The 16,412-nt window shown below is 43.6% G+C and overlaps 1 protein-coding gene across 1 annotated transcript; it reads right to left on the bottom strand.

Moving 5' to 3' along the window:
* Positions 1-926: 926 nt before the first annotated feature.
* MSLN (mesothelin) lies at positions 927-14,800 on the bottom strand (the record flags this gene model as incomplete). The annotated part of the gene is made up of 22 exons (XM_079543110.1): positions 927-1,021; positions 1,670-1,859; positions 2,434-2,528; positions 3,099-3,226; positions 3,748-3,881; positions 4,103-4,249; positions 4,980-5,161; positions 5,406-5,517; positions 5,706-5,796; positions 6,482-6,672; positions 6,804-6,933; positions 7,611-7,696; positions 7,988-8,108; positions 8,920-8,969; positions 9,115-9,261; positions 10,166-10,336; positions 10,444-10,659; positions 10,966-11,137; positions 11,698-11,725; positions 11,825-11,846; positions 12,399-12,439; positions 14,764-14,800. The coding sequence occupies 22 exons, from the start codon at positions 14,798-14,800 to the stop codon at positions 927-929; spliced, it is 2,586 nt and encodes an 861-aa protein (XP_079399236.1).
* Positions 14,801-16,412: the final 1,612 nt, after the last annotated feature.

Raw genomic sequence — 16,412 nt, 5'->3', positions numbered from 1 at the left:
CTAAGCCTAGTTAGGAAGACAAATTGAAGATAGTTTATCTTGATTACTGTTGCAATTATATATAATAAAACAATCAACTATTTTTTTCTTAATCAAGCATGTTCTTGGATACATTTAGTGCTTTGGAGTTTTTCTGGCTAACAAATCTTGATAGATTCCCCTTCCTTTGCCTTGACTTCCTTCTATCTTCTTCTCACATTAAGGCTTTTCTTGGACAGAAATCCCTATAGTCCCGTATCCCGTAAAGAAGCAAAAAAATATGTTGAAAGTCCTACACAAAGCTCTTATATTGTTCTCATAAGGAAGCTGAGAACAGCTTCAGCCCTTAGGTTGGAGTAGTCAACACCAAAGAAAACTAGCAGGCATGTCTGAGGTTTCTAGCCATTTAATTTGATCTAGTACCCACAGCCACTGCAGTGCAGGCAGTGAATGAAGACAACAGCAGTTCCCATTTTGCTTCTGGCATTTTTACTTAGCTCCACAATTTCTTTAGAACCAGCTGGAAAGCTTTACTCCCATTCAGAGGGCCTGGCAGCACCAAGAGATCAGGTTCTGAGAAATGCAATCAGTAACATGCAGAACAGCAGATCTGCTCACCCCTAAACCCACCACGGTTGCACAGTAAAATACTGAAAGCTGTTGAGTTGCAGTTGCATTGCAGTAAAAGGGATGTATGTTACCTTGGCTTGGTTTGTACAAAAAGCAAAAAGAGATCCTGCTCTGAATTGTCCGAAAGCTGCAGTTCCAATAGAACACTAATTTTCTATTGATTTCAAAAAGAAAAGTACCTAGCAACGAGCACAGAGCCACGCAGCAGCTGCCTGCTTGCAGTGAGCACCCTTCACCCCTGGCCTGGCATTCCCCAGCAGGCTCTGAGCAGGTAACACACCGGTCCACCTCATCCTGCTGTATCCAAGGGAATATTTTCAACACAAGATTGACATCATCAGGAAACTGAGAAGCAGAGCAGGCAGGAGGTGGAGCATCATGGCCTCGGTACCAAGAGGGGCTGAGGATGGTGCTAGAAGAAAAAAGGGGGCATCAGTACAAAGAAATAAACAATTGTACCATTCTTCCATGGGGAAAAGATCCTGTTGTGCCACATCCAGGGAAGATATCTGGATTTTTGGCAAGGGCTCTCTAATCAGTACCCAGCTATCCCTAATCAAATCATCAAGTCAAAGCCCAAATCCGACACACAGTACTTCAGGGTGCTGTGGAAGTGCTCATTCAGTTGAGATGCTCAGCTCACATGGATGCTTTCAGTGAGATTACAGGACTGCTCCTCATCTTGGACTTAGAAATTGCTGCAAGGCTTAAGGTTCCTCTGCAGAACTGGATTTGCTGCCTCTCCATGCTGGGAAGTGAAGGGTGCAGGTGAGCACTACCCAATGCATTTTAAGGGGGCTGTGTGGATAGGCAGCAGCAAATGCCAGTGAAAGAGATCTGCAATAGCCCAGACCAACAGTCTCTCCTCTCAGACACATGAGCAGTTAGCAGGACTTTTTAAGGCCGTGGCACAAGCATGGCTGAGAACTGGATGTGCTCAGTTCTCTTTACAGGCCACCAAAATTACCTCACTTCCACAAGGCAATTATTCTCCTTACTGTAACCCAAAAAATAAGTATTTATAAAGCACAAAAATCAGAAGCCCTAACACACTACATACGCTGAAACTTGGGCGTGACGATGTTTATATAGCCTTCTTGTGTTCCCCCGGTGAGCCCAACGCCCAGTTTATCCAGTTCTGTTTGCTTCTGTCCCTGGGCCCATTCCTTGATGGGAGACATGTTCCTCCAACTTGACAGATCAGGCAGATTTATCCCCAGCAAGTCCTTAACGTCAGCAGGTGTCAGGCTCTAGGAGAAATCAAACACGACTTACTGATGTAAATGCAGGAATGACCATACCCCCTCTAGTCAAGGATCTGATGAGGTTTCTGTTAGCAGAAGCATTCAGAACAACAAACTTGCGGTGAGCGGCTCCAGTTGGAACAAATCTTACCTCAGGTTTAGGTAATAAACACAGTGATTCCTCAAAACCAATTTCTGTTGTCTTACCATGACGTCTCCTTGACTCATGTAGGGTCTCCAATCCCTGCTCTGGTCACAAAGCTTTCTTCCAAAACCAGTAATATTACTGCTAACACTCCTGTTAGAAGGTTTGCACTGTAGCCTAGTGGAAACTTCCTATTACTACTAGGAGTGCTTGTTCTAAAGAAATTCCCCAGTAAGACTGGGTAGGCACCCATGGATAACTCCAAATTAAACTTCTAGGGAAGTTTCAGGTTGGTTTGCTGCTTTCCATTAGTCAGCCATCACTGTGAATTTGATGGAGCAACTCTTGATTTACAACAATGGACAACATGACCAGAAACAACCACCTCGTAGGGCAGAAACACAAGGAGCTGAACAACGTCAGCATTCAGCTTACCATCAAAGCGTCTCTTCTCAAATTCACCAATGTACTAACATTCATGTTCACGTTGTCCTTGCTCAGAGCTCTGATATCCTCACCAGGAGCACCTCCTGTGACCAAAAAGAGAAAGTTGTACTCAATGCCCTCACACAAATGAGCAGTGTTGTGTATCTGTATAGGTTGGAGCATAAACTTGGTAGGCCTGGACTGCTAACAGAGTGAATTTCAAATGCAAAAAAAAAAAAAAATAGTTCCTTTAGCTGCAGGGTTTTATGATGTTGGCCATCAAACCAATCTGCATCAACGGCCAGGTGGAATGGGCAGGAAGAGGTTCACTGAGGCTGTGAATGAATTCTTGGGTTAACAGGGAAAATCCATGTTTTGTGACATGGGAAATGCCTGTGAGATAAGCACAAGGCATTGGCAGCTGGATTTCCAAGGCACTTAGCAGATCTTACCCAACCCAGAAACCCCGAGTCTGAATATTCCTGTGATAGTTAGACAGTCAGTTAAAGGAATTTTAAGTCAGGTACAGATTCTTCCAAGAATATTTTATGTCATCTACGAGTTGGAAAAAGATGCTAACCTTCCAGAACTTCTAACAGCTCAGCTTTAAAGATTCCCAGATCCTAAGACAGTGTTTGTTCCTCTTTCCCTGTACAGACTGTTGTTTTACATACCTAGGTAAGGCTCAATAAGCATATAGTAGTCACGTAAGTAGTGCCAGTCTGAGAAAGCACGTTTTGCTTTAGCATACAGGATGTCTTTTGTAAGCTGCGAACAGGCTGAAGGATTCAGGGATGCCAGTCTGAAAAAAAGGAAAAAAAAAAGGAAAAAAAAGAAAATGATGATGATTTAGGAAAATAAAAGTTCTTATTCGTTTCAACTTGAATAAATCGCAAATTCTTCCCATTAGACAAATGACGTATGGAGAGAAGCTCAATGAAGAAAATAACGTCTCAGTTGCCTGCTGAAAATGATGTGTTTTCTCAGTTACGATGGCTGTGATGGTGCAATGCTAACTATGTGTTTGCAAAGATGTAGTTATGTAATTAATTTTATTTAGCAGTCCTTCAGAATCAACTGTTTTGCCTCCAGACAAAAGCATGCATGCATGCAGACCATACTGGTTGTCACCCGAGGTGCAGTAAAAAGAATTTGATTGCAGATCTGGCAGAGCGGAGAACAACAGGCTTTTAAGCCTGGGCAGAGAACGCGCACTAAGTTGCTCCTTAGAATTCCTTTTACTGCATGGAGAGAAAGTAAACTGCCCTTGCTGATGGGAATGTGCTTCTACAAGAAGCTGAGAGCATTGCAATGTTGACTCACTTCAGGCTGTTGGGGTCTATCATATTCAGCAAGGTCGCATTCAGAGTGCACAAGTATTTTGTATTAATTGCATTCAGTGCAGTGGCATTCAAGGGGTTTCCCAAGGCAACGTATCGACTGATCACAGCAGCAGCCTAGAAACACATTTTTTTCAAAAGTTAGCTTCATTCATGGTTTCATCTTTAAAAGAAAAACAAATGTGATAATTACAAAATTAAACCAAATCATTTTAAATCTACTTGTTTGGACCTCGAGGATGGGCTAATTATCTTAAGAAGCCACTAAGCTGGTCCCAAACCAGCAGCTCCCAAACCAGGAAACAAACCTGAGCAGGAAAGCAAACCCAAATCCCCACCTGTTCATTTTGGAGGTCAAGCTCTAGCAAGGCAGCCAGCGTGTCAGCTGAAGTTATCTTCCATTTGCTAAAATCCTTCACGGTGAGTAAAGAAGCAAGGCGGTCCAGTTTGGGGAGCAGGCTGTCAGGATATCCATCAGGATATGTCTGTGGAAAGACAGTTGGAATTGCTATGAACACTTGTTGTCGTGCCTGTGTTCTCTGCAAGATTAATATGGAAAAGCCATAAAGGTCTCTGCAAGGAATGAAAACAAAAGCCAGTGAGATATAATGTGTGCATCTGTCATTTTTCTACATGAAAGCTGAGGGAAGCAGGCTTCAGTGAGGAAAGAAAACCTGCAGCAATGTGAATTGATTCAGTGAGGACCTGGAGCAGCAGAATGCCTTACAGTGGTGAAGGCTAACCAAACACTGTGCTACCCAAGCAGCAGCACAGTCTGCAGGTCAAGCCCAGTGATTATTCCCCTCTATTTGGCTCCTGTGAGACCTCATCTAAGTACTACAGTGTTGGGTTCCCTGAAGGGCTGGAGGCACAACATAGGAAGTGGGGTAGTGGGGCTGAGGGAATTGGGTTTTTCAATCTGAACAAGACAAGGCTAGAAGAGGATTTTATTACTGTCTTTACCTTCTGGGAGATAAAGGGAGGATGGAACCACACTCTTCTCAGAGATGCGCAGCGAAAGGATAAGGGCCAAGATGCAATTAAAATCCTGATTAGGTATTAAAATATATTTTCACAGTACAAGTGGTCAGATATTGGAAGAGGAACACAGAGAGATGGTGGAGTTTCAGTCCTTGGAGACACTGAAACTCAACTGAACAAGTCCCTGAGCAATCTCATCAGTAGATAATTTGGCATTCGTCAGCCTGACGTTACCTCATCCAGCTTCTCCTTCAGCACAGCCAATTGCTCCTGAGTGAAGGGGTAGTCCAGCATCTGAGCAAAGTAATTCTTTAGAGAGACATTCTTTAGGCAAGCACGCAGCACCTCAGGTGTATAGTAAATAGGCATCAGGTCATTAAGAACCGTCTCTGTTATCCTCAGGTTATCTGGGCAACCTGTTGAAGGAAGTATTAAATACACAAACACTACTGCCCAGCATTAAATCATTTTTCTTCAAGCTCTGAGTGCTCCATCTCTGGAGACAGACAAGTATGCAGTCGTTCCACCCTCCTCCTGGGCAATCCACCACCAAGTGTTTCACAGCTTAACTCAGACATATTCAAGGAGGCCCACAAGCACTGAGATCAATCCTGATACAAGAGGAATGCTGCCATTATGGATCAGAGAAAGCTCCCATACCAACATCACGCTTCTGCCTAGAAGGCAAGAGTTCTTCAACAATGGTGGCCAGCTGTGCTCTTGACAGACGTGAATCACGTGCAGAGTTCTTCAGCCAAAAAGTTAGAACATTCTGCAAAGAAAATATTCCATCAGGGAGATTCTGCAGCATTAAGCATATCATCAATGCATTAGGTCGCTACTCACACAGAAACATAATTGCTGAAATACTGTGGGCAGAAGACTTCTGCTATAAGCCTGGAGACCTTTCTTTGGTCAGCCAAAGGCAGATTTCTAAATGCCTGAACTCGAGTAACCCACCTTGGGAACCTTCTGCCAGATGCTGTGATCCAATACAGGAATCAACCCTGTGAGCTCATTCAAGCTAGATGCTGACCACACTTGAGGAGGCCTGCAGACAGAAATCGATGGGATCAGTTTTCAGAAAGAAAGGAAAACAACACGAAAGATGCCAGCATTGTGTCTATTATGTCCACGTAACATAGTAAGTTAAGAAAACTTCTCAATCACTTTCTATCACAGAAAACTTTATTCCAGTGGATCAGAAGCAACTGTTAGTAACACTGGGGCAGCTGTATGGGAAAATGGCATTTAACAAACACCTTTTTTAAGTGTGAAAACCAATTGCCAATTCAGTGCCAAGACCTTTGAGCATTTGACACAGGAAGGAAAAGTAATTTGCCTTTCTGGACAACGTCTCTTAGGTATAGCCAGGGATTTATCAAGCATCTGGCAGTTTGAGAGACAGAAGCAGAACGTTTTCTGGAAGTCAGAATCTGATGAACATCTAGAGCTCTTCTGTGTTCATCAGCACCACCTCAGAGAAGTTTGGATAATGAAAAATAGACCAGAGAAAAGGCTTCTGTAACTACAGCAGGTGAGACAGAAACGACTACATATTTTTCAGTAGAATTCCAGCCAAAATTATGCACTGAAAGACATTCAAATGAAACAATGTGAAATTCAAAAGCAATAAATTATTCAAGTGTATGATCAAGTTGGTCAGCTGCAGTTCACTTAGGTCTCAACATGACAAGAGGTTTTTTTTTCTTCTGAGCATCAGCAAAAATCCATACCCAAACGTAGTGTTGCCACTGCTGATCACACTCCTAATAGCCTCCTCTTGATCAGGCAGGAAAGATTCACACTGGCTTAATTCCTTCAACAAAGTCCCAGCAGAACTTCTAATGTATTCTTCACCCAGGTCACAGATCAGATGACCCAGAATCTTTGCATTTTCCTTGTTTACTCGTGTGCCTGGAATTTTCTGAAGTAACGCAAGACAGAGAGATTAAGTAGAACTGGATCCCACTGTACAAGAGCATTTTTGCTCCTTCTGACAGCTGACATCCCCAAACTCTCCCCAGCCTTGAGCAGAGCTGCCCCCTGCCCACATACCAAGCACGCTAAAGCTTCCAGCAGCAGCTGTTTGCGCTCTGACGACTCTCTTTGCAGAAGATCAAGACTTGCTTTCCCAACTTTAGCAAAGTACTGCTTACAGCTTCCTGTTGCTGCATAGTCTAAAGGCCTAGGAAGACAAACACTGTGAGTTCTGCTGAATGATACAGACGGTCAGGTTCAAGGCTGTTCAACATATACTCCGTTTAATATAATGTTTTCCATACCCACAGTCTAAATTCTATGCAGTTCTTCTTCCTAAAGACCACAATCCACATTTTTCAAAAACTCAGTTTCACTTTAAGGGCTCCTTCGTAAGACTCAGCTTAAAATGATTCAGGATTTGGATACAGAACCACAGTGGATAAGCTACCAGAACAAAGAAATCTACTCTACTGTCTGTTTCACTTGACATTGTAAGAGAAAATCACCCTCAAAAAGGCTAAAAAGTACCAAAAGCCCACAGTAGTTTCACATCAAGACAGAAATAACTAAGAAGAGCTTCATACTGTTTTACTATAATACAATGTATTATACAATTACACAATTACAGTAAATATACAATGTATATGTATATGTATATGTACAGTAAATGTATATTTACTGTAATACAATGGATAGTTAAATCTGAAAGGCATCAAAGCTCTTTCAAAAGCTTTCTGCAATCTTTTTTTCCATAAGAATGCCTGAACAAATCAGAAATATACGTCAAACATGAATTAGTCCCTACTAGCTGGCTTATAAAGTCATGCCTCTTCTTCTCATTCAGGACTAAAGCAACAACATGAAAAATGATAGCACATATACCTTAAAAATAGCAACAGGTCTTTAGGATAGCTATCCAAGTCCTTGGGAATCCCACGCAGCATCACCATCTTCGCTAAGCAACTCAGCTGAAAGCACACCAGAGTTTGTAGCAGAAAAGGAAAACAGTATAAAACGATAGGGGGAAAAAAAAAAGAAAGAAAAAAAAAAAGATTTTACTTTGCTCCAAAGGGAGAAAGAAAAAGGGATAAATCAGCCCTGAGAAGCCTTTGGAAAAATTCAAAACTGGGCACCTGAGACCCAGGACCACTTATATTTGTTCCAGTCCTTTAAGCTGAAGATCTTTTGTTCTTGCTAAACAATCCTAATTAGTATCTTCACTGCAATACCAAACACCATTTGGGAATACAGGAACTGACCTGGTCTGCTCCTAGCTTGACATTCTTCCTCTTCATGACTTTGGCCAGCTCCTGAACTCTCTCTGGTTCCATTTCATTGGCAACTGCACACGTGTAGCCATGAAGGACTGACTGGGAAAGCCTGAATGTTTACAGAAAGCAAATCAGAGGGGCAAGGATTTCAGGAGAAAAGTCAATGATGACCCCCTTAGTATAAGCACAAACCTTCCCACACCTCAAAGCTTAACACTCTCAAAACTTCATCAACGCAACATCGCTAGTCTTGACTTTTGTGGGAGATCAAGAAGCCATCGCTGCTTACACAAATATAGTCTAGAGATTTTGCTGGGAGTAGAACTGCAGGGACAAATTCTCCACCCCAAGCAATACTGCTGTACTGAAGCACAAGATCAGATGTGCTTTCTGTGTATGACACATATCAAAACTGAAACAGTCTCACACAGATCCTCATCACAGCAGTCTCACGACCTGGGGGAGCTCAGGAAGAAGTCTTTCTATATGGAAAAACTGACACTGTGAAAGGAGCATGACATGTCAGATCTATTGTTCTTCCAGGTACGTGTCAAGGCTTTCATCATTTTTCATCTCAGATACAAGAACTGACAAAAGACACGTCAGTCTCACTAAATATAATTCTTGGAATAGCACCACATAAGACTGACAGGTTGTCTGATTAGAAATGCTTTGCCAAGAAGCAAGGTTCCCAACTGCAATCTGAGCCAGCAGTATTGTTTTAGAAAGGAAGTCTGGCTCACAGGTGTATCTTGCAGCTGACACCATGGTACACCTTAGCACTGCATGCTTGTTGTCTGCATGGTATTTTCCTGTCTCTTGTTATAGATTAAAAAAGATCAGTCGTGCATGATAAAAGAAACAGGGATAACACGAGCCAAGCAAACATGGAAAACACAAGGAGAGCAGAAAAACGCTACCTGCTGAAGTCAGGCTCTGTCCTCATCACATCTCTGAAAAACATGGCAGCCTGTGGAGCAAAGCCAGATGGTCAGTAGTTAACCATGCTCTTCCACATCACTACTTGTATTTTCAGGCAGACTTTAAGAGTGGACTCATAGCTCTGCAGTGCCCAAGAGTGACAGTGAGGGCAATACAAGCTGCTAGAATGTTACCTGGTCTCGAGTCCACATTTTACTGTTGAGATCCTCAATGCTGAGCTTCTCATCCTCAAAAATAAGCAATGATTTTGGAATGTAACTGGCCAGAGCACCAGGGATAAGTTTAACTAGGTCAGCCGGGTTGCTTACACTGGAGGAAATCTGAAACAACAACAAAACTAAATAATACTTGTAAAAAATCTAACGTTACAAATTATTTCCCATTCAACATATACATCAGACTAGCATGAGACTAATACCCAAGGCCCCAGTGAGAGGGAATGGTTCTGTTTCCATCAGTTTCCCAGCTCTTGGCTTCATGCTCTAAAAATCCTTAACAGGCCAGAAAGGAGGAACACTCCTCCCTGCCAACCCAAGCAGTACCTCAACTCTCGAAGGTAAGCTGCAGAGCAATCCTGTGGTGAAGGAGGTGTTATTTCCCTCACGCATCACCCAGAGCCCTGACCATCCCACTGCCCCAACATATGCTATGTGCAGGGCCTGTGGCGCTGAACATGCCAGCAGTTTTCTTGTAGAAGGTAAGATGAATAATAACAAACTCAGATGCTGCAAGGTTAAAATAATGGCCAGGAAAAGCGAGGAAAGATGTTCACGTCCTACAGTCACGCAGGGGAAATGACACAGTGCATTGCTAGGGGATTAATTTACCCTAGAAGGGGCCTTTTCTAAGATGAGCCCTCACTTCTCACACATTCTAATTTCAAACAATGACAATAACATTTTCTTGGCAGCTTCTTATCACGTCAGTGGTGAGTAGTTTCCATGTGCGTCCCCCAGAAAACTGTCTCTTCTGCCCCAAGCCCTAAGAGGCTCATCAGAGCATGCTGGCTGGCAGCCAACGACATCCACGCTGGCACCGTGATGGGGATTGGGAATGCCTGTCCTGTTGCATGCTCTGGTTAGCAATGACAAACAGCCCAGAGGGAATCTTGTCTGTGTGCGCAGGTATGTGTCAGTGCCTGGCCCCAGGTAACCAGTGTTCTTGGTTGTGAGTCACTGGAGCTTCGCTAATTTATGACATCCATAGAGAGAAAAGCAATTTCACCTTTTCCACAAATATCCTTTTCAGAGGAGAGGGCAGGGCTGCTATTTGCTGAACAAACTCAGGCAACTTAATGGCTTCCAAGATCACTTCTGGAGGCAGGCTTCGAAGCATGCTGCTGTTGAGGCCAGCCACCAAGCTCCCTAGCTTTGCCAGGCTCTGTCCAGAAGAAATCTGAAAGATAATACATGCAGGCATGAGTACATGAAAGACTAAATAGCACTTGCTTACAACTAGCTATGCTAGGTCTAAGGTGCATTGGTGGATTTCATCTTTTATACCTGATAGCCAGAGTTGAGCAGTTTGTTGATAATAGCACTGGACTGGTCAGCATTCCAGCCACGAACTTTACCCAGGGTAGGAATTGATGCTTCCAGGTCTTCCCCACTGATCTTATTTTCTATGTCAGATACAGACAGCCCAACAGCAATCTGGCCCAACACCCGCAGCACAGCAGGAGTGAAACGCTCAACATTCCTCACCAAAGAAGATACAACCTGTAAAAATCCCACAGATTCAGAAAAGAAAGTCAGAAGAGTAATGATGTGTGCCTATTGGATTCTACAGCCTTTGGATGCCTTACATGGCTAGATTTTCTGCCCCAAATTTGTGTGATTAAGCCTGTTCGTGGACTTCTACCATTAAGACTTTGCCTATCATAAAGCATGAGCCAGACAACACAAAAAAACAGCAAGATGGGTTCTAGGACTGCACACAGGAGGAGGCATGAGAGCTGAACCTTCAATCATCAGAAACATTGCCTAGTTGAATGAAGAACTGAGTCACAGGGCTGGGCAGATTACCTGCAGTTCCTCTGTTGTCAGGGATGAAGGAGCACCGTTTCCCTTTATTCTTCCGAGCGTTGTGTTCAAGGTGCAGCTGTTACTGATCCTCTGGGCCAAGCTCAAAGAATCATCCCTGCTCAGGTTGCTCACTGCAGAGGGGCTCAGGTAGCAAACAAATCTGTCTGGGAGACTGCGGGTGGGACACCAGGAAGAGAGGTTGACAATCTGATAGGCAGTGATTCTGATCTTTCTTCTTTTTCCAAAGGATGCTCGCACAGCCCAAGTAAGAAATGCAGAAGGGCAAACAAACAACTCAAATGATAAGAATTATTTGCTGGCACAGGAAGAAGGTACCTGTAAACTGATTACCCTTAGGTGGTAATCAAATGAAAGCAAGGCTTGAAGCATCATTTTCATCCCAGGCCCCCAGTACCAGCTCAGCATCAACACAAGGATCCTTGGAGCAGTAAATCCTGCCCATGATAGACTGGCTGTCTGACACACCAGGGATTTACCCTGCTCTTCTTTGTCCTGCACAGACACAGAGTCCCATTTTCTCTTCACTATTCAACAGAGCAAAACCAGAGCAAAACCCTCCCTTGCCCAAAAGCATCCCTGGACCTCTGCAGGGAGAGAGGTGCTACCTCTAGTTTCAGAGGCTGCCTGCCACCCAAAGCAACATCCCCAAAAGAACAGAAGTGCCCTTCCAAGGGAAACGTCACCAAGGTCATTTACTGACGGCCTACATACCTTCTCACTGAAGCACACACAGCAGTTTCTGTTTTCCCAAAAAAAAGAGAGAAAAAGGAACTGTGACAGGAATATGTATACAGAACCACATTTGAATCCTAGGGAAATTACTTGGTAAGAAACTCACCATTGAGAGCGGGGCTGGAGCACTGAGTAAGGAGAATGAGAGAAAAGAGAGAACCATATTCTGCAGTTACAATGGTAGTACGGTCTTATTTGTGATCATTTCATACAGAGAAGCATGTACATACAAACAATTTATACTTGAATCTGGCTTGAAACACACAAATATCTACACTCAGGCCTCCTCCCCTGCTATGGTTGGGAACTGCCATCTGCAAAATTGAGATCAGTATTGGCTCTGTATTCTAAAGAGCCAGAAAGTCACTCAGGCATTAGAAGCAATGGGATGGGCTACTCCAAGGATCTGAGTGTGACCAGTGGGTGTCACCCTCCTTGCACTGCCTGGTGACATGTGTGCACTGCAAAGACCTGGAGAAGCCATCCCCACCCAGTACACCCATAACTGAGGGACAGTTAGCCAGTTGGCCCACATCATAACGCACAGGCATTGGTTTGTGGCAACTGATTTTCATCATTGCACCAGGAGGAATCATTGCTACCAGGAGGAATCACACTGACAACTAACCCAGACACACTTTGCAAGCAAAGACATATTTCAAACTCAGTGTTTGTCTTACCAGATACGTCCCAGCAGGAGCTGCGTCAGCTCCCAGCCAACCTGGAAGACAATGTGATGTGATTTTAGCAGCACACTCAGGACAGAGGTTCATTCTCACAATTCCCATCTGGCTTAGCAGATCCCAAACATCAGTCATCTCTCTACATCATTCTGACACAGCATTTCACAGAACCAACTGTCAGACCTTCCCCTTGCTCTGACTTTGTGACAGCTGTCTGGCAGGCAGGCATGAGGTGCTCCTTGATCTACTCAATGTCTTTTTCCTCCCAAAGAAGAAAGGGGAGGGAAAGGGGCAGAAAACACTCCTGGAATGCTCCTTCTCTCCAATATCTCTCGTGTGCCAGGACAAGATCAAGGTAAGAGATCAGCCCAGGAGGCCTGACCCAGCATGCTTACGCATCCATGATGGTCCCAGCTTTGCAGCTTCTTCCTGCTTCTTACAGTATCCACATTGAAACATCAATTGTAGCCAAGCCTGCATTGTATTTCACACATCTCCAGCTAAATCCTTGAGTGGATTAAAACCATCCTATGCTGCAGAACTGCACACAATGCAGGCCGTGCCACTGTATGACAGCCATCACTTCAGCCTTGTCTGAGAGCTTGGCAGGGATTTACTAAATTACATCAGCCTGTCACCGTCGGCTCTTGGCAGGTCTGTGCAAGTTCTCCACTGCTCTACACTTTGTTTTTCTCAACTTTCGCACTCTTCTTAATGTCAACTTGCTTTTCTCCAGCTGATACCAGGAAGTTGGAAATATGGTGAAATGCAAGCTTAGGAAACCAAAACAGCATACACAGACTCAATTCTCCCTGGCATTACTATTGTAAAGAACAAGAAACCTGCCAAGCTCAGCATCTTAACAACACAGAAAAAAAAAGGGGGGGGAAGATGGGGAAATCCCATGTGACAGGGCAGAATGAATAAATGCAAGAAATGCTACATGAAATGAGAGGCAAGGAGAAGAAGACAATGATTCAATGATTTGAGGCACCTGAGGTGATGCTGGCAGGCTGACAGGCACAACTGAAGCAGAGTTGGTTCTATTGGTGTGTTTTCTCATGGTGTGTCCAGATGTAAAATAGCTTGTAGGGATGGATGAGAGGAGTCCCTAATCAGTGTAACAGCTCTTTGGATTACTAGCTGCTACACCTTTTTAAATCATTTAATTAATGGAGAACTGTCACTAACCAACAGGCAAACAAACGATACCCATAGCTGGCCAAACGGAGTGCTTTCCTCTAACCCTACCACACATTAGCTTTACTCTTAGACAAAGTCCTGAAAGAGTTACCAGGACCACAACCACGAGTTGAGAGCCAAAAGCCATTGCTTCCCTGCTTATAGACAAAGCCAAGACTGTTTCTATCCATAATAATCACTTCCTCCTCCTCTCTGGTTTGGACCTTGGAAATACACAGCCAAGCCCTTTGCCCCAATCTTGGTAAGTCCTTGTACACATTTATCTTTAAGAATGGCAATAATCCCATTGAACTGGAAGAGCAGCGTTCAGAGACCCATGTGGAAAAGGAGGAAGGTGGGGGGCCTCTCTGATCCTACAGGAGAAACTCAACTCACTATCACAACCATCCTTGCTCTGTGATAAAAGATGCCTCATCTCACCATTGCATTAAGAGACATTAATTCTTCCAAGAAACCTATACAATTCTGCTGAACAAACTTCACTCCTTGTACAGGATATCAACATAAAATTGGAAAATCAGAATTTTCATCAGTTTCCACAATACTGATCAGTTTTGAACAGCAACAAGCGCGTCATTAATGAAATAAAGAAAAAAAGCAATCTGTTTATTTGTTTTCCTTCCTTAATACTGATAACCAAACCCACCACAGAGAAAATGACAGTCTCTTTATGTAGCTGCTCCCCAGCTGGCATCTCATTAGCTTGTTTGTAATGTTACAAGTCCATGTTTTATCATCACTGAACTCATTACAAAGGTGATCCCAAATCTGACAAGGAAGAGAGAACAAAGCGCCGACACTTTGGGAAAGTAACAAAGACTGCTTCGGAATCCCTCAGCACCAAAAAGCAGGAGGAGGGGAAGAAGGGGAATATAAACAGAACCAGCTAAGGCTATTTTGTAAATAAGTGCCTTCTGCATATCCCAACAGAAAGAAAATTAATTCCACTTCTGTCCTTCCACTCTGTTCATTACAGAAATTAATATATTTTGGCTCGAGGATTCAGTAATAAACCAGTTCACTCAGTAACGAACCAAAGGCTGAGGACTGCAAACAACCACCACAGTAGCATCTGGTGGTATTTCAACACAATCTTCCCTTTTGAGGGTTACCCCAACCACAGCTTCCAGGACGCCCTTCCCCACGCAGCAATACTCACTGAGCACAAGGAGGAAGCCAAGTTGCAAAGGTGGCATTTCTGCAGTGGTCTTCGGAGTGCCTGTGCCCACAAGGAATCACCTTATTTCAGCCAAGAAAAAAAGCAGAAACGAATAATACTTAGTTGCAAAAAACCAAACCTGGGTAGGAAAGTTAAAAAGCGTTCATTCAAATAACTGCTTGCTGAGTTTAATTTACACACATCAACAACCTTCACAAAGTCTACCTGAAACTGGATCCAAAGCACGTGAAGCTACTTGAGGGTATGCTCAGCCTGATCAAGTAAGGAGAATTCAGAGTTAGTGAAGCTAGACTCACTGCTATCAATGCCTTGAAGTTGGTGGTGGGCTCTGCTCTGCAGAGGAAGACAGCAGCTTGCACAACCTGCCCGGATGGTTAAATGTGGCAATTGCCTCCCAGCCACCAGTCACTGGGTCCTCACTCTGTGGCTCCCTGATCGTAGAGGGCTGCTTTTCACTGAGCAAACCAGGGTGTGTCTCTGGCTTCTCAAAATCACATCTGAAATTACAGGATGGATTTGGAGCACCAGACACACCTGTAAGTCCTTAAAGATGCAAACGTTTAACAGTGCAAACAAGAGTGTGGTTTTTTGTTAGTGCTCAGCATTCCCTTGGATACCATTGGAAACACTGATCTCAAAGAGTGTCTGCGTGGAGTGAGCAGGATGAGAGCAGTGAATAAGTGCATTCCCCCCGTGCTCCAAACTTGACTCGTTTGCCATTCATGGGATGCAACAGTTATACAGCTTCAGAACTGTAAACCCTGAGATCTCTATCTCCCTATCACCAGAAACAGCCTTTTTCTCAATAAATCTGCACAATTCCTAGAACATAACTTTATGGACTTTCTAGTCCTGCCAAGCTGCTCTAATTAAAACATTGTTTACTTTTTGCAATTAAGAGCCTGCATTTGGTTACAAGGGGTCTGTGTGCAGTAACTGCATGCTGCAGAAGATAAAGAATGACTTGATAACTTGTCCTGCTCCTTAGGCTGAAAAACACATGGAATGGGTCCTCACAATCTCCCCAGAACTGTGCATCAGCAGTGTTCTCCAACTAACTGTAAGCCTACAAGCACTTCAGCAAGGAGAACTTAGCAAGCACAATCTGCAAGACTAAAAGTGAGACCAGCTGCAGATATCAACAAGAGAGGGATATTAAACTGCCTTCTGTCTGGTTCAGACTTTGTTTCTCTGACCCTCAGATCTGAGTCCTCAAGCCAATAAGAAATTGTCCACCATAACTGTCTCAACTTCTTTGGGTGCAAACGAGTAGTTCTGCATACTCAAATTTGAAAATCTATCTTTGGTCACTTTATTGATGTTTTTTCAAGGTTCCCATAAGCCATTTAAGTCCCAGGCTCAGGTTTGTCCCATCACACCCACCTACAACTCCTGTGTTTGTGGCAATGCAGAGAAAAGCTGGCGTTGACTCACAGCACCACCACGTACCCAAAACCGGCTCCCTCCCCACTCCCAGCTTTCTTAGCATGCTTAATATGTTTATCAGCTATTTTGAAACTTGTACAAGATTACTGATTCATACTTATTGTTTCTCTGACCTAGGAGTCCATAGGATGCCACACATGAAACCAACTCTTATCAGCTTCCATCTAAGCTGTGTAAACTTG

This window comes from Tetrao urogallus (assembly GCF_951394365.1).
Source record: "Tetrao urogallus genome assembly, chromosome: 15".
NCBI classification, from domain to species: Eukaryota; Metazoa; Chordata; class Aves; order Galliformes; family Phasianidae; genus Tetrao; species Tetrao urogallus.
This window is presented reverse-complemented; position numbering and strand designations above follow the sequence as displayed.